This window comes from Astatotilapia calliptera, chromosome 6 (genome assembly GCF_964374335.1).
Source record: "Astatotilapia calliptera chromosome 6, fAstCal68.1, whole genome shotgun sequence".
In the NCBI taxonomy this organism is placed as follows: domain Eukaryota; kingdom Metazoa; phylum Chordata; class Actinopteri; order Cichliformes; family Cichlidae; genus Astatotilapia; species Astatotilapia calliptera.
Window position 1 is genome coordinate 29,466,547 of NC_137427.1, and position 26,145 is coordinate 29,492,691.

Genomic DNA, 26,145 nt, shown 5'->3' on the forward strand with positions numbered 1-26,145 from the left:
TTCTTGAAAGTGACAATGAGTTCACTGTACTCAAATGAGCTCCAGAGTTTCTCAGTTCAACAGAGCCCCTTTGGGGTGTGATGGAACAGGAGATTCACATCATAAAAGTGTAGTTTGACGCTGTCGTGTCTGTATATACCAAAATAAGTAAAGCCCACTTGTTTTGCCTGATATTCTCTGTTTTTTATCAGAATACGATCATTTGATCTCGGGTAAACTGCAGATTATAGTGTGGTCTGTAACATATTAATAAATGGAGAGATTTTACAGGAAAAGAATAGGGTGGCATTCCCAGCATAAAGGTTCATTTAAAAATAACTTAAATAAATAAATAAAAATAATATTTTATAGCTTCATTGGCTGGGCATGTCTGCAGGACCACATAAATTGTAGTCTCCCGCCTTCTAGTGGCTCAGTCAAAGAAAAGCAAATTCCACCGGTTTTTGTTTGCGTAACTGTGGGCGAGCTCCTCCCACCAGGCCACAGACTATTGGTTAATACTCTAAGCAAAACCACGTGGTTGGTCAATGGGTGCTGTCCGTTAAACCTGTACGGAACAGTTTCCACACGCCCGATTGTTGTGTAAGCGTCTCTCCCACCCTTGAACCTGCGGTAAGTATCACCTAGACGAAGCTCAGGCTGTAGTGAATGTGTGAAAAGGGAAAATAACTTTGTGTTTTCCTCAGTCATGCCGACGTCACCTGTTAAAACGAGGATCCCCCTCACCAGCTTTGGACACTTGGTAACAGAGGTGAAGGTAGGAAGGGGGCTTGATCCGGGGATTTCCTGGTGAAATGAAACGGTGCATGCGGTGGAGGGGGATTTAGCTGTAACAGAATGGATATGAAGGGGTTTAAAAGACAAACGGGAGGGGGGGCGGGGGTCTATAATAAACATTAAGGGGGGTCTTAATGTTTAGGTTATCATTTATGTGTTATAGTGTCATCAGTAAGCAGCAACAGCAGTTACCTTTGTCCTGCTTTGTCTTCTTTGATGGATCTGCCCAGTGAATGAAGCACATTTCCACAAGCAGCACAACGTCTTTATTACCTTTGACTTTATTATGTAAGATTGTATTTGGCTGCTATTCTGTACAAGTGAAATTCAATTGAAAGAGGCAGGAAACAGACCAGCTATTAAAAGAATATACAGAGGGCAACAAAAAAGACGGATCCTTAAAACTTGGGCTAAAAACAGTCCATGGAAACTAAAATCATCCAAAAATCCCAGTAAGACTTACATCATACATGCCTGTAACTGTACTACAGACAGATTAAACAATGAATGGGGTTGTGGGGAATTTCCTTAAAGATCAGAATCTGCACCAGGAGGACCCGGGGCCCCACTGCACAAGTGTTAGGTCTGAAATTCGTGTCTGAGGATTTCATCCTGGAACCTAAAAGCAGTCAGGGCACCGCCGGCTAACACGTGGAGGTCTTCTCAGACGCACTGCTAAAAAACGGTCATGCAGGAAGATGTTGCATAATTCAGCTGCATCTGCAGGCTCTTTCACATCTGTCGTATGTGCTCAGTGAGTAAAGAGAATGCAGCACCAGAGGCGCACCTGCCAGCTGTGCTAGGTGAGCTGCACAGAGCAGGTCCCACCGAGTCACAATGGCTTTTGCTTCCTGACTGGACTGATCGATATGCCTGAAGTGTTACTGTGATGATGGATCAGACTAGAGAGTTTGGGTTTTTTTTAGATTATAAAATAAAGACCTGTTTATTAGCCTCTTAAATGTCAATGTAAATTGTTTATTTATTTATTTGTTTGTTTGTTTGGTGGCATTTATAATTTCTTAGTACCTTCTAGATGCCAGCTCCTCTGATTAATATATTTTAAAAGACTTCTCCTTTAAGTAACAAGGTGCCATTTCCGGCATAGATGTTTATCTAAAAATAAAATATAAATAGACTAAAACATTTAAAATGGTTTCTTTATTTGGCTCAGCATGTATGCAAACATATTATTTAGATGCTAAAATGTTAACTATAAACTTATTTATTCCTTCATTCATTTAATCAATGTTTGCAATCCTTTTGTTTGACCACTTGGGGGCAGCAGTCAATTTTATCTGAACACTTGTGGATCTGCTTTTTAGTCCTACACATATGCATGAAGTACTCTTTGTTACAAGGGAGCAGCCACCCGTATATTTTCATTATATACATGAAGTACACAAGTAAGAATAATATATGCCTTTAACTGTTGGTTTGTGCTGGTGAAAAGTGTCAGTGAGCTTGGGTTAAGGCAGGGATGTCCAACTCCAGGCCTCAAGGGCCGGTGTCCTGCAGGTTTTAAATATCATCCTGGGCCAGCACACCTGAATCAAATGATTAGTTCATTACCAGGCCAATAGAGGACTTCAAGACATGTTGAGGAGGTAATTTAGCAATTTAAATAAGCTGTGTTGGATCAAGGACACATCTAAAACCTGCACGACACCGGCCCTTGAGGCTTGGAGTTGGACACCCCGGGGTTAGGGCTTGCTTCTGTACTGGAGCTGTAATGTGCTCAGTGCTGCCCCCTGTGCTGGCAGTGCAGAAGACACCACTGTGAGGTGGCCGGGCTACTTTTAAACTGTGTAAAAGGGAACCACAGATTCCCGTTGTCATATGATGCGTTATTATTAGTAGTAGTAAAACATAAAATGCTGACTGTAAGCAGTTTCAAAGTTACTAAGCGATTGATTCAAGAGAAAATAAACAGAAGACAGGATGTTTTTCATTTCAGTCTCAGTGATATTGTAGTTCATTCCTTAATGAAAGCTACAATTTAAAAACCATATAGACAAAGTGTTTGAGTTTTTTTTAAACTTGTTTGTATATAGATCTAGCTTTATATTCTTTCTTATTGTGTGCCATCTGTAATGTTTGACTCAAATACCCCACAGAACTGGACAGCATAGCGAGCTCCCATCCTCTGTCAAGCTGTCACCCTTAACCCACGAAGTTCAGGAACTGTGGGATATGATGTTTGTTTAATTGTCATGTAAATATTAGGCAAGACTGTTACATTTGGTATTTTTCATTAATAGTAGTACTATACTTGTACATATCAACAGGAGTTTGACTTCAGTTTTCATACACCGGCTCCTTCCAGCTGTAGAGCTGATGCTGGTTTCAGCTGTTGTTGTTTCAGGCTCCGTTTGTCTGTTTGAAGGGGAAGGTGGATATAAGACTACTGTTGTAACCACAAGAAGAAGAAAAACAAAACAAGCTCACTGCTGATTTTCAAAAATTATTTCAGTTGCACTTTTTCAACTTTTATTGACGTGGTTTCACGTATAAGGTTTCAGGAGGAACAAGAGTTTCCTCTCTGCTACGTTAATAATATGAACCATAGCGGCAGGACAAATCAGCAAGATGAAGAGGAGCATTGTGTCCCTCCTCGACCCTGGCTCACTTTATCTAATGTTCGTAATGGGAAACTATTTCCCTCTTCACAAGAATTCTTTCATTTCCTCGTAGTTTACTGTAAACCTGATGTTCTAGATGAATGGTTCCCTTCATGGAAATCAGTGCATGTGACAAACGCCTAATTGTTGTCCCAAGTCTGGGTAATCAGACAGACAACAATAACCGTCCTGACATTTATCAAGCACAGGATTAGTTTGGATGTAAACGACAATCACATAAAGCTCATGGGCTTAAAGTGCTAGTAAAGTATATCTATGTTTTTTGTTTTGTTTTTTTCCTCTCATGCTAGCTGAGTATGAAACACAAACCATGTGATAAAGTAAGCTTTGTTTAGCACAAAGTGCTGCCTGGCTGAAGTCCACTCACCACTGGCTGTAAAACCACAGCTTAGTCGGTTTCACACCTTGGTTTTTCGTATGCATGATGCAAATGAGATGTGGTATGGCAGTTTGCGAGTTTTACAAATGCGGGTTCTCACATTTGTTTGCTTTTTACAGAGCCAAGCTAGCAGTTTCCCTCTTTTTGTGCTAAGATAGCTAACAGTGGCCTGACTGTAGCGTAGCATTCGCTGTTTAGAGTTGTATATATGGATTCTAATTTATCGTTTTAGGAATAAAAGTGATCGATAAAATATGCTGCTTATATTCTGTCACTTTTTTGGAGTCTGTTGACTCCAAAGGTTTGATATTTAATAACTACTGCTTTTAATGTTTTTGCATTGAATTGGTGTAACGAAATAGAACTGTTCAGGCCCTACAGGTTTGGAAATGATGTTCAGGTTGGGCCAGTTTGACTGCAAAGTGAAAATAAGGCACTTTAGGATCATTTTGGTTTGACAACAGTGTAATAACTCACCCCAACAAACCATTCAAGTATGTGGGAGTTTCCATCCTCTCCTCTGCCTAACGATTGTAGTTTTTTGGCCCCTCTGTTGCAGACATCCTTTCTGTCTCCTCTCGATCCTCTCTATTCCTTTGTTTTCACACTCATCTTCTTCTTTCAGCTGCTCCCTTCAGGGTTTGCCATAGTGGATAATCTGCCTTCTGCTCTGTCTGTAGCATCGTCCTCTGTCACACCAAGCCTCTACAGGTCCTCCTTCACTACATCCACGAACCTCCTCTGTGGTCTTCATTTTTGCTTTCTGCCTGACAGCTTCATGTTCAGCATCCTTTGTATATATATCCTTTTGTGTATGTGTATGTATGTATGTATGTGTGTACGTGTGTATGTGTGTACATACATGTACATGTACATACATGTACATATGTGATGTAGCATAACTTAAGCAGCAAGGAAGGTGATAAGTAAATAGCATTAGCAGACGATTGAAGTTCTTTTATTTTCCCTTTTACCATAAACAATCAATCAGGCATGCAAAAATCCCACTGGCTTTATACAAGACTTTGCCCATACCTGACCTCGTTAGTCCCTACCATTGAAACAAAATAGGTCAAACCAAATAATACAATTCTAAACAAAGAACAGGAATAAAGTCATGCATGAAACTGACAAACTCATTTACTCAACTAAATAGTTTGTAAAGTAAAACACTGCATACAATATAACTCAAAAGGCTACTTTAAAGAAAACAAACAATACTATACAAAATGAAAAACCCTCCATTTGGTTACACCCAGTGATGCAATCATTGACCTCATGACCCTATATAAACAGGAAGTAGTGGGCGGCCCTTCCCATACACCTGTCTCACATATAGGACCTGAATGCACAACATGGACACCATGGTAAGTATAACCAAACGTGTGTACGTACATGTGTATGTACGTGTATGTACATACAGGGAGTGCAGAATTATTAGGCAAGTTGTATTTTTGAGGAACCATGTTCTCAATGAACCCAAAAAACTCATTAATATCAAAGCTGAATGTTTTTGGAAGTCGTTTTTAGTTTGTTTTTAGTTTTAGCTATTTTAGGGGGATATCTGTGTGCAGATGACTATTACTGTGCATAATTATTAGGCAACTTAACAAAAACAAATATATACCCATTTCAATTATTTATTTTTACCAGTGAAACCAATATAACATCTCCACATTCACAAATATACATTTCTGACATTCAAAAACAAAACAAAAACAAATCAGCGACCAATATAGCCACCTTTCTTTGCAAGGACACTCAAAAGCCTGCCATCCATGGATTCTGTCAGTGTTTTGATCTGTTCACCATCAACATTGCGTGCAGCAGCAACCACAGCCTCCCAGACACTGTTCAGAGAGGTGTACTGTTTTCCCTCCTTGTAAATCTCACATTTGATGATGGACCACAGGTTCTCAATGGGGTTCAGATCAGGTGAACAAGGTGGCCATGTCATTAGTTTTTCTTCTTTTATACCCTTTCTTGCCAGCCACGCTGTGGAGTACTTGGACGCGTGTGATGGAGCATTGTCCTGCATGAAAATCATGTTTTTCTTGAAGGATGCAGACTTCTTCCTGTACCACTGCTTGAAGAAGGTGTCTTCCAGAAACTGGCAGTAGGACTGGGAGTTGAGCTTGACTCCATCCTCAACCCGAAAAGGCCCCACAAGCTCATCTTTGATGATACCAGCCCAAACCAGTACTCCACCTCCACCTTGCTGGCGTCTGAGTCGGACTGGAGCTCTCTGCCCTTTACCAATCCAGCCACGGGCCCATCCATCTGGCCCATCAAGACTCACTCTCATTTCATCAGTCCATAAAACCTTAGAAAAACCAGTCTTGAGATATTTCTTGGCCCAGTCTTGACGTTTCAGCTTGTGTGTCTTGTTCAGTGGTGGTCGTCTTTCAGCCTTTCTTACCTTGGCCATGTCTCTGAGTATTGCACACCTTGTGTTTTTGGGCACTCCAGTGATGTTGCAGCTCTGAAATATGGCCAAACTGGTGGCAAGTGGCATCTTGGCAGCTGCACGCTTGACTTTTCTCAGCATTCAGAGAACTGGTCTCTGAATGCTATTGACACCCTTTTCTCAACGAGAAGTCTGGGCTCGGGAGAGCCTGAGTGCCCTGGAGGGACTTTCCCTGCCGGATACACGATGGACGGGTGGCAGAACTGGAGGGTCGTGTGCCTGGCGGGACTGTCGATCGAGGACGCTGAAGATATCTATCTATTCGGAACCGTGATAACAGGGTTCTTGCTGATCGGAGTTGGCTTAGCCCTGGTTTACCACAGAAATAAGAGAGCGGAACCAGCTGTTCAAACCCCCCCAAGGCTGCCCGCTGGAATCGAAGCGACGGGACGAGGCGCGACCTCTCACAACGAACGTAATATGGTTAACACCTTGGAGACGCTTGCATCGGCTGTGAAGGCTCAAAGCAACAACATTGAGCGTATGGGGGGATACATCAGAGAGAGGCCTGCTCAAAATGGGACCCTTGAGCAACAGTTGGAAGACATCGCGGAACGGATCACTGCTGCTGTGAGGTCTCAGAATCAAAAGAACGACAACACCATGGAACAGAAGTTTGATACCATCATGGGGAGGCTCGCGGCTCTCCAACGGGAGATCGAGAGGCCAGTGTTGGAGTGTTAGGGCAGCCTGAAAATTCTCCTGGGCTGCTCGCATGGAAATTTACAAAATCAACATCGAGATTTGATGTGTATGTATGTGTATGTACATACATGTGTATGTACGTGTATATGTGTGTGTGTGTGTGTGTGTGTGTGTGTGTGTGTATTAGGGGTGCAACGATACACAAAATTCACGGTTCGATATTTTTTCGATACAAAAAAATGTTCATGCCTTTTTAATTTGTCATTTATTAAAATTATAAATATATATTTTAACTCAAAAGTACAGTTTTTAAATTGTATGTTGCTGAAACAAAAAAGTAATAAAAAAAATTAATATATCTCAGGGCTCGCAAAATTTCAAAATCCCTGGTAGCCCTTCGGGCAGGGACTCTTCAGTTTTTGGTAGTCCAAAATAAATTTAAGTAGCCCGAATAAAAAAAGAGAGCAATTTTTTGATTGATGTTTTGTTTCCTTTACAATATTATACATTAAAGTATAATATTGTATAATTATATAATATTAACTTCTTATCTTGTGCGCGTTTTTTATTTTGACAGCGAATGCGCACCTGCGGACCACTTATGTGCAGCCCTGGTTATTTAGCTCGTCATATTGCAGCCACAGAAATTCTTTTGTCCATGAAACCATAAAGCTGCACTTTCTTTTTACCTTATAGTCTGATTTGTCATAACTTCTCCGTTTTGTGGTAAGCTTTTCTTTGGCTGTCACTTCTTCACCCTGACCTGTCTTATTTGGCTCAGCAGAACTGAAATGCTTTTACACGCGCACTCACATAAGCTCAGCGATTCTCTGCGCGATCAACCTCTCACATGTTTAAGCTGCGGGAGATTTCACTTGTCATGTTTGCATAGTAAGCTAACGATTGATAAGACGATGTCAGAGGAATTGGTGCACAAATTATCATCAGTCACCAATCAGTGCTGTCGCTCTCTATACACAGTTCGCGCGATTGCAAAGTGAAAGCAAAAAAACAAGCGCAAATTCAAACGCGATTTCAATATGTCACATATTGACAGTGGCTCGCCGATGCTGGAGCCTTGTCGTGTCTCGTCTCTCTATATCAGGGGTCCCCAATCCCAGTCCACGAGGGCCGGTGTCCCTGCAGGTTTCAGATCTCAACCTGGGTCAACACACCTGAATCACATGATTAGTTCATTACCAGACCTCTGGAGAACTGAAGACATGTTGAGAAGGTAATTTATCCATTTAAATCAGCTGTGATGGATCAAGGACACATCTAAAACCTGCAGGGACACCGGCCCTCGTGGACTGGGATTGGGGACCCCTGCTCTATATACTGGACTGTATGTAGCGGAGATGACAAAGTTACTTTGACTTCAGCAGCGAGCAGGCGCACCGAGGGCTCTCGCGCTCACTTTTCGTGTATAGAATTTCGAAAAAACATTGGTGCAAATTATAAATCTGTATTATAATGTCTGGTGTTTTCTTGTTTGTTGGTTTATTTTTATTTTGTTTTACTTTGCGAGTTGGTTATTAGATGCTGCTCCAGCCGGTCAGAAAATCCCTCGCCGCCCCGCCCTCTCCTCACTGCGCCGCAAGCAGCAGGCGCACCTCGCAAACGAAGGGCGTCCTTACTCCCAGCAAATGGGTGATAGAAAACCGATCGGTGCCTATGCCATTCCCAATGTGCGCTGGTTGACGTCGGGGGAGCATGAGTACAAGCTTTTTTTTTTTTTTTTTGGCCGATGCCCGTGATGCCGCCCCCCACCACGATGCCGCCCCGGGCAACCGCCCGTGTCGCCCATATCTAAAACCGCTACTGTGTACTACTATGCTGCTTTCCTTTTTTTCTTTTTTGTCTCTATTCTGAATGTGATTGTTGCACTTTGTACCAAACTATTTTAAAGCTTTCTTTACTTAATATTTTTGCAGATTACTTAAATTACAATTGATCAAAGTACAATATTTAAGCAATTAAAGTCTTTGACGGCTTTAACAATAAAGAGATATACACATCAAAAAATGAATAATTATATTCCAGTAACATCATGTATATTACTCAAGTGTCATTACATATGTGAATGATTGTAACTTTTACTTAGGTAAAACGTCTAATTACTTTTTTACCCTCAAAAGTCAACAAGATTATGTTTAAATTGTTATTCAGGTCCGCTTTTCACATAATAACTCTGCATTAGGACTCAGGGCTGCATATGAGCTTGAACTTGCTCCCCTCCCCCATTTGCCACCCAATTTTTAAAAATCATTTAAACACCCCTGATATCCTCTTTGCTTCCTCTGCAAATGTCCAAACCATCTCAACCTTGCCTCTATAGTTATGTCTCCAAACGGCTCGACCTGAGCTGTCCCTCTAATATGCTCATTTATAAGGTCCAATGTCCATATAATGTCTATATAATGTTAATTCTTGTTGATCCCAGTGAAAATCTTATCTTTAGCTTGGCTTCCTGTTTTTTTGTGGGTGTTACCATCTCCAAACCATAGTTCACAGTTGATCTCACATCCCGTCTTGTAAACCTTCCTTTCCCTTTCTTGCTTTCCCTTTCACTCTTGCCATTGTTTTCAACCCCACTTCTGCATCTGTCTCGTCTTTATCAGCATGCCTCTTTCACCCTCTCCTTTTCATTTCTTATTTAGTGAACCTGAGCTCCTGTGTATTTGTGCCCACTAGCATACACCGACACGATTGGTAAAAAAAAAAAAAACTCAATAGGGGGGAAAAAAGGCATGTGACACATGCAGCAATCAAATATATTAACAATCTAAATCATTTTAATAAAAGGAATCATCACAATACATTTCAAAGGGTGTCCCACTTTAACTGAAATGAATGACCCATTTTATCTAATACATTACGGTAAACTGGGCCAGGAGGTAAAGAGATTTCTCTTCATTTTACAAAATTTTATCTGAGAGAGATCCTCATAACAAGGGTTGTGAATTTAGAGATGTCTCTTTGCTTGTTATTGATTTATTAACCTTATTAACAAGTGAGATTTCATATGTTCGTTCGCTTGTCATCTGACAGTTTCAAAACGAGGTGTTCCCCTTAGGAACCTCAGACCAAATAAGATCAAATGCTAAATATCAGGTAGTGTTTTAGCACCAGTTTAAAATGTCTTGCAGTCAGTCACCAGCTGTTAACCTTTAAAGAGATGAGATGCTAAGATCCTAAAATAACCCACGTTACCTACAGGCCCAATTTTCACCCAGAGCAACCACCTTTTTTTTCCACTGCTCAACAGACAAAAAAGTAGCAGTTAAAAAAATGTAATAATTGAAATTTGTAGACTTGAGAAATGTTATTAGCTTGTTTATTAAGGGAAAACGCTTAGGATGTTGCTACAGAGTTTAATGCTAATGGATGTGGAAGCTGAGCTAGGGTCACATAGTACAGGTTCACGACCAAATCAGCTTCATCAAATTCAGACGGTATGCTGGGTGTGATCTCAATTACTAGTAACCAGTGTTGGCTAAGTTACTTTAAATTAGTAACTTAGTTACATTACTAGTTACTTCTATCAAAAGTAACTCAGTTACTTCAAGTTACTCGTTACTTTCAGAGTAACTAGTTACTAGGGAAAGTAACTTTGGTTTAACTCAGAATTCTCTTGTTAATGTGTTGCTTCCATAACTGGATACCCAGCAAGATTGCCAGTCTTCTAGCTTGCTTACTTGCCACAAGTGCACTGTGCCACCTACCAATAGAAAGGAAAAAATAATGTGCACATTTCCACGAGAGAAATCCCACGCCTGATTTTATCCTAGCCTGCTTTTTACATCCAACACAAAAACTACAGTCGTGGTGCTTTCGATTGTACTCAGAACTCGGAAATTCTGCCTTCTGAATAGGAAGATGTAGGTAACACCAGACTGCAGATGAGCTGCATACAGGGCTGGACTGGGACAAAAAAATCGTCCTGGGCATTTTGACTAGAGGCCGGCCCACCATTATAGGAAAAATCATAAAGCCTTTGAATGAAAACAAACACTGCTGTGACAGTGATGTACACTGTTCTGATGGTATATATGTATCAATCTATCAGTCGTTTGTTGTAAGACTCAGATAATTATTTTTTTAAAAGTGAGACATTTTAAATGAGAATAAGAAAGTATTTCCTTGTCCCCCCCTTTCCCTTTTAATGCCCTACATGGACCCCTGGCAACACTTTACTAGATCCGCCCCTGCACAGTTACCAGCTGTCAGCTACCTAAAAAAGGATCCTGGTGTTATTTGTCTCTCAGAAACAGTTCATAACTTCCCTTCAACTCACTCATGTGACCTAAAAGGTAAACCTGTTTCTCCATCACAGCTCTGATGATTCAGTAAGGACATCTCCTGGTTTCATCTTCATGTTTCCCTCTCACCAGATAACCAAACCGATATCATGACCAGCAGCTTTTACAGCTGTGGCTCCAGCAAACATCAGCTGATACTAGAAATTAATATTAAATAAATTCTAACAACAGCTGATCAAGCTTAAACGTGCTGCTGTTGTTTAGCGCGACATCCGCTGGTTTCCTCTTTCTGGCGCAAAGTGGGCGATAAACAAACAAGAGAGAAAAGCCGATCAGCTGATCATTGATCAGTTTCATGATTGAAGTACAAACAGGAGAGGGAGGGGGAGAGGATGAGAGAAGAAGAGGCAGCTGTGCAGCGTAAACACAGAATAACTCCAGCTTTGTGTCTTTTTCATTGTAGCTGAAGTCCGGGACAAACTGTTCCTTTTCACCTCAATACGAAACGCGTAATATTTTCTCTGAATACGAGACGATTCCGTTTTTTACAGGACGGTTGGCAACTCTAATAATTAACCTTATGAACAAAATAAAGTTCAACATCAGTAACATAGCACCACCCAGCTGTATAGAAACTCCGTCATGCTAGCTAGCACGCAGTACGAAAAATTCAGCATAACAAAAATAAACTCCACCTAAACTTGGTTCATATCTGACCCAGATGGACTGCAGGTCATAACTTCTTACCTGAAGTTCAGTTCACCTGACACTCACAGACCAGCGGCCACTTCGGGTCTCTCCTCTTGCCTCCCTTTTCCTTCATCCACCTGCTGGCCTCCACCACTTGCTAATGTTATTGAATCTGTGGAAGCTCCGCGATAGCCACCACAGGAAGTAACGAATAACGAGCCTATCTAAATCCCAGTAACGAGTAACGCGTTCCCGGTTTTGGCATAATAACTAGTTACTGTGCTCTTACCACAATAATAACGTAGTTACTGTAACGCGTTACTTAATAACGCGTTAGTCCCAACACTGCTAGTAACAAGTGTGCAATCCCACTGTTGCTTTATCACGCTACTCACAGAAAAACGTGCCTCTACATGCAAAGGTATGCACGTTCCACATCATCTATTTCTAAAATAAATTGCTTAATTTCTTCATAAAGTTTTCATATTGCAGCTTTTATTAGATTCCATGAAAAAACACAATAATAATTCCTTAATTAAAAAACGCAGAGTGCGCTTACTCAAGCTTTGTTATTGGGTTTTCCTTTTGTTTATTTTCCGTAAGTCTGTTCATCATTTAATCTGGTGCTTTCACATTCGTTCTGACTGGGTTTGCATAATTCTGAGGGCATTCATCATGTGCTTCTATTGTATGTGTTTGTTTGCCAGCTTTTATTTTCTGTTTTCTTCATCTTTTATTTTATATCTTTCAATGCACGTTTTTTTAAAAACGTCTTGGAGATGTGTCAAAAAATATCACAGATCTGATCTCAGCACTTCCTCTTACTGTTTCTGTGTTTTAGAGACAGCTGTTTGGCATTGAGGCCCCTTCTTCTGTGGAACTGACGGGTTGGAGGAAATACTTTAATAGCTACACTCTGCAGGGTCGCAGAAATGTACTTAACCAGCACACACTTTTATACACACGCACACATCTTTATAGAGATATTACACACAGGCGCGCCGACTCCTCACAATCCCAAATGTTTCCTTCTCTTCTCTGCAGTGTGTCTTGGCTACTTATGGGATCTTTGCAGTAACGGCAGCTGCCTACTTGGTGCTTAGACAGAAGAAAAAAGAAAACCAGACATCCACCTCCTCGGCCTGAGAGGCTAATGTCTTGCAGTCATGCCTTTTCTCTGTGATGCGAGCGGTACTGCACCTTCAAATGTGTCAGCTGCAAGTTACAGAGTGTTAATAAATACTTTGTCCGTGCTTGTCTGATCATTATTCATTGATATAATGAACAATCTGTCTGCTGCTGCAGAAACGGCAACAAAATCCGTAATTTTCTTATCCGTTTATTACCATTAAAGCAGCATGTTTTTCTCTATAAGAGATATAAAATAAGAAGAATGGCTGCACATTTTTCACAGTTTGATTCATGAGTGCATTCACGTTCATGACTTTGCTTGTAATCCTTTTTGAATTCTTGGCTGCAGGTTGATTGACGAGGTAGTCGGTTAACCTGCAGTCTATTGACATGCTTGACATGACATGGAAATAATTGCAGCCCTTTGACTATGCACTTAAGCATAGTTAAGCATTGTTACGCAAAGCTGACAGAACAAAAAGGAAACAAGAGTCTTACCTGAGATCTTATCACTGAGGTTTACACTTACTTTACACCACCGGGCTTTGTAAAGCATGATGTCCACAGGTATGTGTGAGCCTTTCTTTCATTTTGTTATAAATATAAACTAAACTTGTATATAAACTGAAATATATCCACAAAAAACAATTTTTAAAGCAAACAGCGCTGTAGTAGTAAAACCATCAACCCATCCGTGATGCGGATGTTTGTTTTATAATCGGTATTGGTGTATTTTTCATGCAGCTGTAACATTTTTAAATAAATATAGTTATTTGCATTCAAACCAATCTCAAATGTAGTGTGCGTACTCGCTACGCACGCACGCACACACACACACAGGCTCTGCTGTGAGATCACATGATTTCAAGGAATCTGCGAGCTGAAGTGAAAGCGAAAGTGCGGTCGCGAACACCTGAATCAACGGTTTGAAGCGCGCATGCGCGTTTGAGCGAAAGAAGGAGCGCGTACGTTCTCTGAAAACGAAATCATCTTTTTTATCAAACGAGTTGCGACTTTCTGGGGGCGAGAAGCCGACTGTAGCTCACTGCTGAGACACGTAAGTAGGCTTAATTATTCCTTTAGCTCACATTGTCGCTGAAGCTTGAGGCTGTTGAAGGAATCCAAGAAAGCTGAAAAAGAAAAGTGTCATTTTCTCATTAAGTGTGGGAACTTGTGACAAGCTTTTCCAATTTCTTTAAAACACATCAGCGTGACGGAGGTAGCTGAACTCCACCTTCAAAAATCCCCCCACCTTAAGTAAATCTGTTGTATAGCACAGAATTTTGCAGCTGAATCTGTGGAGGATGTTTGGCCACATTTGAGCTTTTTCTAAACACTTTTGCAGCTCTTTGCAGTTTTAACTCGTCCTGCTGGTTTTACTGTTATTTCCGAGCTCCAGCACTCTGTGTGAAATGCCACCGTGTCTCTGATTTAAGGTGTGAGTCATAAATGCTCTCCTCTTGGGCTAAAGTAACGCCGTGTCATTGCCCTGCTCCACTGCTTAATATCTGTGGGCGTGTGAACCTATGAATTAAAACCTTAAAATCGTTGTCACTGGTTCTTTTAAATATATATAGATATATATAATATGTCTGTGTGTGTGTGTGTGTGTGTGTGTGTGTGAGAGAGAGAGAGAGAGATAATGATAGACTTTTACGTCATTGTGAGACAAAACTGTTATGTTAGCTGATAAAATGCAGCTGTAAGCTCATTGCAAACACTGACACTAGAAAAAATGAAGTTATTATAACTCAGTGTAATATTTATAAACATTGACAATAAAAAAGGGAAAATAAAATTAATTTGAACTGTTAAAATATATACATTCTCTACTCACTGCTTGGTACACACTGTACTCCTTAGAAAGTATTGATCAGCATCAAGTATTTGCATTTTATTCTTTATTGTAATGTAATTTTTTATTTGCTTATCTTAAATTTGAAACACAAAAATCTGTACAGGACGGTTAAAATGTTTTCATTGCTTTTGTTTTAAATGAAAAGCAGAAAATGTCACCACTAATCTGCTTACCTCACACTTCAGAGGAAATTAAGTCTTTTTATACACCTTTTTAGTCTCGCTTGATTGAGAAAGTGAAAGCGTTCTTCTGTCATCAGTTGTGTTGTAGCCGCCCTTACTGGTGGTTTGTAACACACAAACATGTGGTTTACTGTCAGCCGCACACCCTTTAAGTCTGGATTGGGCACCCATGCTGGGAGCGTGTGCCATGACAGTGTGCGTTACGCTATATAAAGCCAGGGCGTGTTTCAAACATCAGCTGTGCGCTCATCAGGAGGCATAAAACATGTACACCAGAAATGACAATGTGATTAATGCGATGTTAAGTGTTTGTGAAAAGCTGAGGATTAAAGTTACAATATAAACTCTCTGCAGCATGGCGTCTCAAAGTGCACTGAGCAACAGATGACCAGCCGGGAAGGAGTGAATGATGGAGGATCTGCCAGTGAAAAACGGAGTAACTGGTGCAACAGGTGGTCAAGAGGAGGATTGTTCTTTGTAGGATGGTCAGAGACAATTGCAATAAAGTGGTAGTACAAAGCCCAAAACAGAGCCACGCAGCCGAACCACAGAGCCCGAGTGAGCCCTCTGAAGAACACCGGGAACAGAGCCCAAACAGAGCGGAGTCGAGAGAGCTGGATTTACTGCACTGGGTCAAAAACAACTGTGAGGAAGACGCTGAGCTCTGGGTTAGTGTTCGCGATCACTCACTGCTGATTTTACTCATGTTGTTTTTGGTGATAGATTGTTTAAATATTAAAAGCACTCAGCAGGCAGAATACCACATTTTATGCCTTTATTGATTATTCGATCATTAACATGTGTGCACTAAACAACTTTAATGTTGCAGCTTTTTAACTACTTTACACACTGCTGGGAACTGTCTTAAATGTCCATCACAGCTCATTTGTCAATTATACATTTGTATAGATCAAAACTAGTAGCTACTGTTATCAAACAGATACAGTGGAGGAAACAGCAGTTTCCCTCAAAGTGAGTAAAATTGAATGCATTTATAAAGATTTTCAGATGTACAGAACAAGTACTTGAGCGTGTACTTTTAGGCAATGTCGTGCAAAAGTATATTTTTAAATCCGTTTCTTTTTCATTTAAGTTAGACTAAAAGCGAAACTAAATAATAATGCGATTGAAAAATTCAACGGTGTTTGTTTTACATTATTAACAGTATGATGGATACTAATATAATATGACAACATTTGTAAAAGTGAAACTACAAGTGACCCACAAACGTTTGTTTTTAAACTGCTATCAAAATAAAAGCTGATAAATTTATTAAGGAAAATAAACGATATGGCTGGAGCGTGGCGGTAATAAACTCGGTCACTCAGACCAGGTCGGTACAAAATGACACTCCCCGACAGGAAATCGTTGTTGTTACAAGGAAAGTGTTTGGAAGCCTGCCTGGCTTTATCATTGGACTTTGAACCTGAGCATGCCTCCCCCTCATGAGCCAAGGATTTACAGCACCATTATGGTGTTGGTAGTGGTCTTACAATGTTATCGCCCACAGAGCGCATCTTGTGTCAGAGCAAAACGTTACAAGTGGCGCTTATGGAAATTAACACGTGAAGTGAACTGATAAAGTTTCTAGTAAATGACCCAAGCATTGAGTTCACGCTGAGAAAGTGAAAGAACCCTTTGTGGTATGGCGGTTTCAGCTATTCGGAAAGTTTCCAGCAACATTCCTTGCTGTACATTTTTTGTTTATTACATAAGATGCCGAGTCACAAGTTCACGTGATGAGCAAGCTTAACAAAAAAGAAAAAAAAGCACTCTAATTTAAAAAAAAAAAAGACATTTCAAAGATTTTAAAATTCTTTGAAATGTTTTTTTTTCTCTAAGTGGCTGTATAGTTGCACCACAAACCTTACAAATCAGATTTTTGTAAGTTTCAGTTTCTTTCTGATACCTCATTTGTGACCGATGTGCAATAATTTGTTCTAAAAATACTTGACAGGCGTCATTTAAGTTTCATTTAAAGTAAACTATTATGCTTATTTTAACTTTCAATGTTTTATTTTATTAATGGACCATAGTGTTTTTTGCTTTATTCACAGTTAAGCCTTTCAGTTCATCACTGATCTGAAACAAGCTGCTGTAGCTCCTCCCCCTTTAAGGCCACCCCCTCTTTAAGCCAGCTTTCTTCTAATTGGCTGCTCCTTTAAAACAAAAGAGCAGTGGGTGGGTGGGGCTTGATGTCATGCAAAAGCAAGACTCAAACAGACTGTGGGAGAGTATCTTCTGGCTGGCGGGGAGCGCTTGTGCACTGACCTCATCACTTAAAACTTTGCCTCACGTTTTTAAAGAAAAGCAACACAGGCAACATATATTTAGCCTTAGAGGCAAAGCCGAGGGCAAGAAAAAGCACAGCCTTCATTTTTGTTTAATCAGATTAGGAGCTGTTCGCTGTAGGCAGTGAAATCTCTGGTGTACCATCAGCAATAAAGACCCTGCAGCCACTAGAGAACACTTTGATTTATGTGCGTTTTTCATCATATTGACTGGACACGTCTGATCTTCTCCGCTGTAGGAAGTGACTGGAGCTGATTCCGATGGGTTGCCCACACACCTCCGTCCGTTCACCAGCGAAGCAGAGTATAAACTAGTAAAAAGTACTTACCAGCAGCTTCTGCAGAGTGATTACTACTGGGGATCCCTGACCATGGAAGAAGCCCACGGAAAACTCAAAAATGCTCCTGCTGGAACCTTCCTTATCAGGTAGTCAGCGCTGTTTTTCTTTATTTCTCTCTTTAACTGTTGTGTTTTTTTCCTGCTTTTTTCCCCCTTCATCCCATTAAAGCTAAACCAATGCAGTCCATCTCATTTGCCAAGCTCATGTGTAGTGACTGTACACCGCTGTGCTGTTGCAGGGACAGCGGGCAGCCGGATGTTTTCTTCACTCTGAGTTACCAAAGCGACGATGGCCCGACGAGTATTCGCATCCAGCTGAACAAGCTCCACTTCAATCTGTTTGGCAGCCAGAGGACTTTTCCTTCACTCTTTGCTCTGCTGACTTACTACACCAGCTCCTGCTGTAAACTGACGGTGCCCTTTCGTATTCACCGCCCAGAGGGTCTGAAACAGATGTGCAGGAGGGCGTTTGTAGGCATGTTTGGAGCAGATAGGATAAGCACATTACCTGGTCTCAACAAGCAAGTGAGAAGCTACCTTTGGGCATACCCTCACCCTATATAGACCCATGTGCTCCAAGTTTCTGTGTCAGGACGTTGTGCTATCACAAGGATAAAGAATTTTATTTCTTACTTTTTAAAGAAGTTATCCTTTGTACTATAAATGAGAGATAATAGAAGATCACTGCAGGTGACTGCTATGAATGATATTATTGGAGAGACAAGCGAGTAGAAGGCCGTAACCATCACAGGTAGAAATGGCTACATGAGGTAATTCAGGCAACCTGCGGCACAGATGGACAACCTGAAGGTTTCTGGTTGTTGAGAGGTTATTTGCACACCTTCTGAAAATGTATTGTTTTACAGATTTGACAAAGCACGTGTTAACGTTGTTTTGTTTTGGGGTTTGTTTTGGGGGGGGGTTTATATGCACTGTCAGAAGTCAACAATGATTATTTATATAACTAAAGTTTCTAGCAATTTTCCCTGTAAAGGCTGCACCACTGCCTGTATGGTGACATTTCAGTTTGTCGTGCCTATGAAAATGTCATAACTGCTGCTGTTTAAAGCTGCACTAGCTGATATCTGAACTTATGAACGCATGAGCAAGCAGCCATGTCAACAGCTCATGAACGTGAGGGTAAATCAACTGTAAAAATCCACTTGGAGTGATGGTTTCTGGCTCGTTCCTTCTCTTTCTTTTTTTGCGTTGCTTGTTTGGTAACATTAGGTTAATTATCTCAATATCTTGGTACAAAGGTTCATTTGCTCTGGATGATGGGGGGAAACAGAGGAACGGATTCCAACCGCTAAATTGATGTTTATAATTCACAGAATTTGCAGTTAATACGATTCAGATATCGGTTAACTTCGCCGCGGTTCTTTATGAGGTTGCAGATGTAATCTTCCCATTACAGAAGGAATCCTCTTTTTCTGTTATCTCACAAAAAGAGGATTCCTCCAGCTGTAGCTGACCTTAGATTCTGTAGTTTTGCTCTCACCTGTATTTAAAAAAAGCATCGACTTTGTGTTTTTTGTCTTTCTGTTGGGGTTTTGTGTTGGCCTTCTCCTGCCTGGCTGTCAAGGGGGTCGGCTACAGCAGCTAAACTAAGCAGCAGAGTTGACTGAATGTTTGTTTTTGTCACTTTCGTCTGTGTAGATTCCACCATAATTCTTTTTTTATGTAAAAGTATTGATTAATGCAACTGATCAACACTTGAAATTATTCTAGTTACTGTCTTTGGTCTTCTGGTACAATATGCATGTAATATTGTCTTGTTCATATTGAATAAATAATTTTTTATACTAGATAAAATATATGTAAACCTAAGACTTGATTACTGCCCACTCAAAGACAGGAAGAGGAATACAAATCACTTCCTTTCTAGTAAGTATGTAAGCTTTGAAGGTAAACATGACAAAAACCTAGAGAATTTTTCAAAACAAGAGTAAACAAACACAAGTGTAAATATATTAGTTTTTAGCTGTTTTTTGGCTTTTATTTTGGGGGGGGGGGGGGGGGGTTTAGCCATTGAAGGTTTTGGTCCTGTCAGTTCACCAACAGCTACAGTACACTGTGCAGAGCATTACGAGACAGTAGTGTAAAAAAATGACGCTTTGCTTGCTGTGCTCTGCTCAACTTTATGACAGTGGGACATGAGTCTATTTTTAGTAGTTGTTAGTAACAGGATACACATGTACTTCTCAAGATGCGATTGAGGTGCAGGTTTTAATCACTTTTCATGCATTTTCAGAGGCTCATTATTAATCGGGACAGCTGACCGACGAGCACTTTCTTTATTGCACATCAAACAGCTATGACCTTTAAAATATTTTAAAGTCAGGTGACTTTTGTCTTTTTATCTAAACAATAGATCAAAAAAACTTAATTGGCAAGTGAAAGCAAAACTTAAAAAAACAAGTAAAAGGAAAGCCTTACACGCCACTCTCCAGGCAAAAGTCTCGCCCCTACCTTACTTTATCTGTAAACTTGACCTTCTTTTTGCAGTTTTATTTATTTATTTTGCAGTTTTAAAGTGACACATATTTCAGAAACAATAGTTTCAGATTGTTAAAGGACCAATGCGATGGTTTCAGTGGAAGCCTTGTTTGCATTCCTTTTCTGAAGTGTTTAGTATGAATCAGTCACAAAGATCACCTCTGTGAGCATGACTAACTACATGTCTGTGTGATTTCATTTTAACCAGACTGACTCTGTGTGGGTGAATTAAGGCCCACGTCTTATTTGGGCTCTGTGCTGCATTTAGCGGTGTTACTCCGGCCTGGTATAAAGCTGACGCTCAGCTGAAAAGCTTTTTGATCATTCGTTCAGACAAGCGGTGTGCACACAATGCAGTGCAAAAGTGTGCACATACGCACATTATAGATTTTTTGTGGCTTTCCGTCATCTGTTCCACTTCCTGTCCTAAATCTGACTGGCAGTGTCCCCTTTAGTCTAAATTAGCCCTGCACCAGGGACACACACACACACACACATATCCACACTTTCCTGATCCTCAAATTATCTTTGTCTCATTAACCTTAAACAGGCTGATGTGGAAAAAAAACACCACTGCTGTGACACACATAAACGCGAGGAGAGCTTATTTGTTGAACCCCTTCCAACAACAATGCAAAGGTAAAGAGCTTTTTATAAAAGGCTTGTTAAGCATTAACAGCTCATATCAGTAGCATTAAAATGGACATGCTCAAAGGCCTGTATAGATTTTAAAAGTGCTGTGAGTTACACCAGTGAGAAAATAGCCCCATCTGTCTTTATTGCTTATATATAGATACCGTATTGGAAATATGCCCATGTCTGTGGGCAGGCACATCATCAGCCTGGGCTTTCACGGCTGGAGCCTCGGGATCTTATTAATGAATAATATTAATCAATAATATGGTAAATACATAATCATCACATCAAAAATTTGATGTTTGGATCATTGAATTGGCATGTGATGATTGCATTGCTTTTACAACCAGTACAGGAGAGGGAACAGGAGGAGTGGGCAGAGGAGATGAAGAGTGCAGCAGGTTGATGACACAGTAAAAGAGCAGGAAAGGTGATGAAGAGGTGAGCACAGAAAAGACCAGACAGAGGCAGCACAGTTTGGAAGGGCTCAATATGACACAACAGAAGCAGAAACAACGAGAAAAACTGAACTAACATTATCAATGTGTCAACATGCAGCCTTATACATGAGTGCTTTATCAGCATTGTGGTTTTACTACTGATGCTCAAAGTCAGCCTAAAGCAGGGATTACACTTTCTGCTAGGGGTTAGATGGCTAGCGCGGGGCTCCACGTGGACGTCCACATGCCTTCCTGATTTATATCACAGTACAGCAGCTGTGAATCATAATGTGGTGTTCTTAAAGCAGATGTCAAAGAAGTATAGAGTCAATGAGTCCATGTCAATGTCCACAAAGGAGTATAATCTAGGCTTAGCACCCCTGACTTTAACCATTAGCTCTGATATTTGATAATAATTTTACTTTATAATCTAACTTCAAAAATGTGTTTCTGAGCGAAAATCCAAGAAGATTTCAGGGATGGGTTGAGGCACCACTGTTGTAAGGTCTTGGCAACGCTTCTGTTTGTGACCCATAAAGCTGGAAGAGACCACTTCTCTCTTCTTGGTGTCCTACTTCCCCTGTCCTCAGTATTGAGGGGTGGGCTCATGTTTGAGCAGGACCTTCAGTTTGATCCCAGCTGCACACCTGAAATCTCTGTATAAGGAAGACATTCTAAATATCTTAGTCATAGTTTCTGCTATTAGGTGTTTCCCAGGTCACATTTTACTGTGATCTCACACACACGCACACACGCACACACACTCCAGCACAGCTCGAGTGTGACTAGTTATTATTATTAAAAAACTGCTGGGTGTCCCGTGTGGTCGCGCGATCCCGGTCATAGCTATGAGCACGCCTCTTGCACGCGACTGCGTGTTTATATGACCTTTCTGACCGGTGACCCTCAGGAGGGGACCTTATCGCTCAGGGGTTACAACAACTGGAGTGGCACGCGTGCGTGTGTAGTACTTGTTTATGTAATGCCATATGTAATTGTGACCGCTCGCGTGTGCGTGCGCGCGCTGGATCTGGCGCGAGCTGGTCCAGCACCGCGGCGGCGACAGCGGTCGCACGTTAAACATCAGCCACCCATGCGTGTTATTCTGCGGACTGGGGACTCGTGAGATTTGAGCTGTGCGGGCTTGACCCGACAGATGGGAGGGCGCTCGAGCTCCACCGTTTTCACGCACGGCACGCACGTCGACCCGGTGAAATCGTCACGCTGATAGAATCTGTGGAATCTGTCGCGAGTGTTCCTGCGCGCGCGGTCGGAGAGCATCCCGACAGAGAGCGAGGTCCGGTCGGTCGGTCTGTAGTCGGTGTGGGTCCGCGGAAGGCTTTAGCGTGCAGGGGAGCTGCAGAGGGACTTGCGCTGGACTCCTTGGCCGAATCAGAGCATCCCATTCCCGGCAGCATCCATCCCTCCGCGCCTCAGCTCCAGCGGGAGGCCGGGAGCGGCGGCAGGATGTAGCAGCGGATTAACGGAGGAGAGAGGGGCGCTCAGAGGAAGAGAGCGGGACCGAGGCGGGACGGAGGGGACATGGGGAAGGACCAGGAGCTGCTCCAGGCCGTGAAGACCGAAGACCTGCTGACAGCTCAGCGGCTTCTACAGAGACCACGGCCAGGGAAAGCCAGTCAGTATCCATCCATCCATCCTCCTGTCTCTGTGTCACACACACACACACACACACACACACACACACACACACACACACACACACACACACACACACACACACACACACACACACTGCCCGTCATTATCAGGTCAGGACAGTGCTAAATCTGATGTGATGCCATTTAGCCTAAATGGTGCACTGTGCGTGTTTGTGTGATGGCGTGCGTTTCTCCTGCACGCGTGTGTGTGTGTGTGTGCTATGACGTTGAGTTTGTGATAGTGATGACGTTGCACATGTGTGAGAACAGTCATCAGGATGTAATCTGAAATTAGGAGCGCTTGTCATCCCATTCCCCACAACTGATCTTTTCTGTGTGTGTGTGTGTGTGTGTGTGTGTGTGTGTGTGTGTGTGTGTGTGTGTGTGTGTGTGTGTGTGCGTATGCGCGTGTCTACGTGCGTGCGCGTGTCAGACAGAAAGGTGGAAAGTGGGTACGCACATAGGCCGTGCACCGCTCGCGGGACAGGGGGATTATTGGTGTGTGAAGACGCCAGATGTTAGTGGTAATAATGTGACGATCGTACACGTGCAGACATTTGCGTGCGCGCGCACAAATGTGATGCTAAAGCATGCATGTGCGCGGGTGCCTAACATGGAGTCAGCTGGGACTTGAGGTGATAATTAGATTTCAATTACAGCGCTGAAACATCTCTCCTCCTCTGCAGTTTCACCATAAGACCCCTCTAAGCGCCTCTGCTTCTCTTCCTTCTCTCACCTCATTTCCTCTGCTCTGGCTTCTTCTCGCCTCTCCTCTCCCCGTGTTTCATCTTGTCTTCTCTCATATCATCTCTTGCCTTCTACTCCTGCGCTTTCCCTGTCTCTACCCTACCCCCCTTCTCATCTACCGTCCTGTGTCATTTTCTTCCTTCACTCATATCCTTTCACGTCCTGTCTCCTTCCTGCCTATTCACCTGTTTTCCCCTTTTTTCATTTCCTCCTTCCTCCCTCACTCGTACCTCCTTTCCACTCCTTCTAACCGTGCCGCTCATGTTTCTGCCTCTGTCATCTCTCTCCTCTTCTACCCCCCACCACACACACACACACACACACAAGCAGCCACACACAGCCGGTGTTTCCTCCATGTTCCTCTCCTGCCCCGTCCTTTTCCTCTCTTCTCGTGCGTTGTTTGTCTCTGAACATTCCAGCAGTGCTGTGGAAAAGAAGAAAAAACTGCTTCTCCTCAAATGCCAGAACAGATCAGGCCTGAGTGCTTAGTCCACTGCACACTGACAAAGAGAGAGAGGGTGGGGTGGGGGGGGTTTGTGGGTGAGGGAAATGAGGGTGAGGAGGAGGGTTAGCATGTAAGCAAGTGAAATGTTCAGATATGTATGCAGAGAGGTCAAGAGACAGGACGTGTTGGAGGGAGGTTAAAGTGTGTGTGTGTGTGTGTGTGTGTGTGTGTGTGTGTGTGTGTGTGTGTGTGTGTGTGTGTGTGTGTGTGTGTGTGTGTGTGTGTGTGTGTTTCAAATCCAGGTTTATGTTTGAATAATTAAACAGGATGCCAGGTTTCTCTGCTGGAGAATTGTTGCTTTCTCAAACGCACACACTGACACACCCCAGACACACAGTTACAGGCAGGTACATACGCACACAAACACACACACACACACAGGGACACACTTGACACATCGGGTGTTAGTCATGTGCCTGACTGTGTTTGTATTATTAATAGTATGCTAATGAGGTTCAGAGCAGCACTGTGGCGGGTTAAAGGGAGGTTTTGCTGTGTTGGTTATTTGCTGTGTTGAAATGTCACACATTGATGCTGTGGATGAAAGGAACAGAAGCTTTCCTGGCATGACCACCTTCAGAGGCCAGAAAACCACAAATTTCTATCAGTCGTTATCAGTAGCTGTTTACACGCATGCACCGCAGCCCTGAACTTTTCCAGACTTTACCCAACTGAGGTGGCAGTGAGAGCTCCTATCGCAGGATCAGCTAGATCGAACTTTACAGCAGTCGCTGACCTGGCATGTGAAGCCTCATTGTGCCAGGGCGAGCGCCGAACACACCATTTTCTGCTGTGTGATACATGTGAGAAACTCTGGAAAATACCCAGAGGTGATGTGAACAGGTAAAAAAGTGGTGTGACTGAAAAAAAAAGCCTTCCTTGGTCACTGTGGTCACTGTCTAACTTTTAGATTTCCAGTCATTAGTCAACATTTTGGGAGTTATCCGCTCTTCCGTGATGCCCCTGGAGTGCGTGGAGACGCTTGTGTTTGCTCCTTCAGCCAGCAGCAGAACATTTGGTGTGCTTTGCTGAGACACTTCAGAGTTAGAGGTAACAGAAGCAGCTCTAGTGAGTAAATAGAAATGAGGGACTGCGAGGCAGCTGCTTATTCTCTATTTGAGGGCGTGCCAAACGAAAGGCTAGGCGAGCTCTGTGCCAGTGTGTTACATACAGTAGTGACATAGATAAGAAACGGGAGAAACGGCCGGACTGCTAACAAGTGTTTCTGTAGGAGACAGTAACTCCCACTGAAGAGGGCTTTGTTACTTTTTAAACCTTTTATTTTCACAAAAAGCTCCGTAACTAACGGAACGAAAGGACACCCCAAAAAAGAGCATATTACGAACTTTGACTGGAAGAAGACCCAGAAAAAAAGCACCACTGTAAACATAAATGATTTAAAGCGATGTAGCAGAGACCTACCACCCTGCTGGACATTGTGCATTAGTTTTGCAACAGAGGATGAGAGAACCGCGACACAAGGCCGTAGAGATTCCTTTCATAAATTTCGTTTCAGTGTCAGAGCTCAACTGGAAATCACTTTCGCCACCTTTGGGATGAATATTGGAAAATATTTTCACATAGAAGGGACACACAACGATAGACATGTAATCACTTGTACCAGTACACAATTCTCAATAACCAGTAGATAGCACTTGTGTACTTTATATAACATGCCTCATTCATCCATTCAGACTCAAATGGATGCATCAGAGAGCAACATGAGGTATCTTCCCTAAGAGACTGAAGGAGCCAGGGATCAAACCAACAACCTTCTGATTGATAGGTGACCTGCTCTGCCTCCTGAGCTACAGCTACCCCAATACAAGACCAACACATAGTGATGCAGTTAAAGTCAATTGGCATCACTGACATGCTGGTGACGGTCCATTTTTTTTACTTTGCTAATAGACTGTTAATAGGCTGCTAAGTAGCCTACAAACGTCACTACGAGGTATAAAGTAAGCTACGTTACTACATGGGTTTCATTCTCCCT

General features: G+C 42.1%; 3 protein-coding genes across 8 annotated transcripts in view; all 3 read left to right on the plus strand.

Annotated features, from left to right (window-relative positions):
* Positions 1 to 484: 484 nt before the first annotated feature.
* atp5md (ATP synthase membrane subunit k) lies at positions 485 to 13,115 on the plus strand. Its single transcript, XM_080303083.1, has 4 exons — positions 485 to 612; positions 687 to 757; positions 12,704 to 12,796; positions 12,907 to 13,115. Exons 2-4 carry the CDS (start codon positions 689 to 691, stop codon positions 13,006 to 13,008), a joined length of 264 nt encoding a protein of 87 aa, XP_080159209.1. The 5' UTR covers positions 485 to 612; positions 687 to 688; the 3' UTR covers positions 13,009 to 13,115.
* A 328-nt stretch (positions 13,116 to 13,443) lies between these two features.
* socs1b (suppressor of cytokine signaling 1b) lies at positions 13,444 to 19,479 on the plus strand. Of its 3 annotated transcripts, none has more exons than XM_026171525.2 (4): positions 13,444 to 13,560; positions 15,388 to 15,701; positions 17,564 to 17,751; positions 17,904 to 19,479. In XM_026171525.2, the coding sequence occupies exons 2-4, from the start codon at positions 15,516 to 15,518 to the stop codon at positions 18,226 to 18,228; spliced, it is 699 nt and encodes a 232-aa protein (XP_026027310.2). In that variant the 5' UTR covers positions 13,444 to 13,560; positions 15,388 to 15,515; the 3' UTR covers positions 18,229 to 19,479. The 3 variants fall into 3 exon arrangements, with proteins under 3 accessions (XP_026027310.2, XP_026027309.2, XP_026027312.2); XM_026171524.2 differs by lacking the exon at positions 13,444 to 13,560 and adding an exon at positions 13,924 to 14,050; XM_026171527.2 differs by lacking the exon at positions 13,444 to 13,560 and having other exon boundaries at positions 15,366 to 15,701.
* Positions 19,480 to 22,272: 2,793 nt separating this feature from the next.
* The window catches only part of LOC113024429 (uncharacterized), a 50,641-nt gene continuing 46,768 nt past the window's right edge, over positions 22,273 to 26,145 (plus strand). For 3 of the 4 annotated variants that reach the window (XM_026171528.2, XM_080303084.1, XM_080303085.1), the window contains exon 1: positions 22,273 to 22,875. In XM_026171528.2, the coding sequence (XP_026027313.1) occupies positions 22,782 to 22,875 (94 nt within the window). In that variant the 5' untranslated portion in view covers positions 22,273 to 22,781. The remainder of the gene's footprint in view (positions 22,876 to 26,145) is intronic. The other variant, XM_080303087.1, reaches the window with a different exon arrangement.

Bases quoted from the DNA above. Each gene is read 5' to 3' on its own strand.
- atp5md (XM_080303083.1), top strand. From the start codon at position 689: ATGCCGACGTCACCTGTTAAAACGAGGATCCCCCTCACCAGCTTTGGA. The intron at 758-12,703 runs GTAGGAAGGGGG...TCTGTGTTTTAG, and splicing joins ACTTGGTAACAGAGGTGAAG to AGACAGCTGTTTGGCATTGA. The intron at 12,797-12,906 runs GTACTTAACCAG...TCTTCTCTGCAG, and splicing joins CTCTGCAGGGTCGCAGAAAT to TGTGTCTTGGCTACTTATGG.
- socs1b (XM_026171525.2), top strand. From the start codon at position 15,516: ATGGTCAGAGACAATTGCAATAAAGTGGTAGTACAAAGCCCAAAACAG. The intron at 15,702-17,563 runs GTTAGTGTTCGC...TCTCCGCTGTAG, and splicing joins AGGAAGACGCTGAGCTCTGG to GAAGTGACTGGAGCTGATTC. The intron at 17,752-17,903 runs GTAGTCAGCGCT...GTGCTGTTGCAG, and splicing joins GCTGGAACCTTCCTTATCAG to GGACAGCGGGCAGCCGGATG.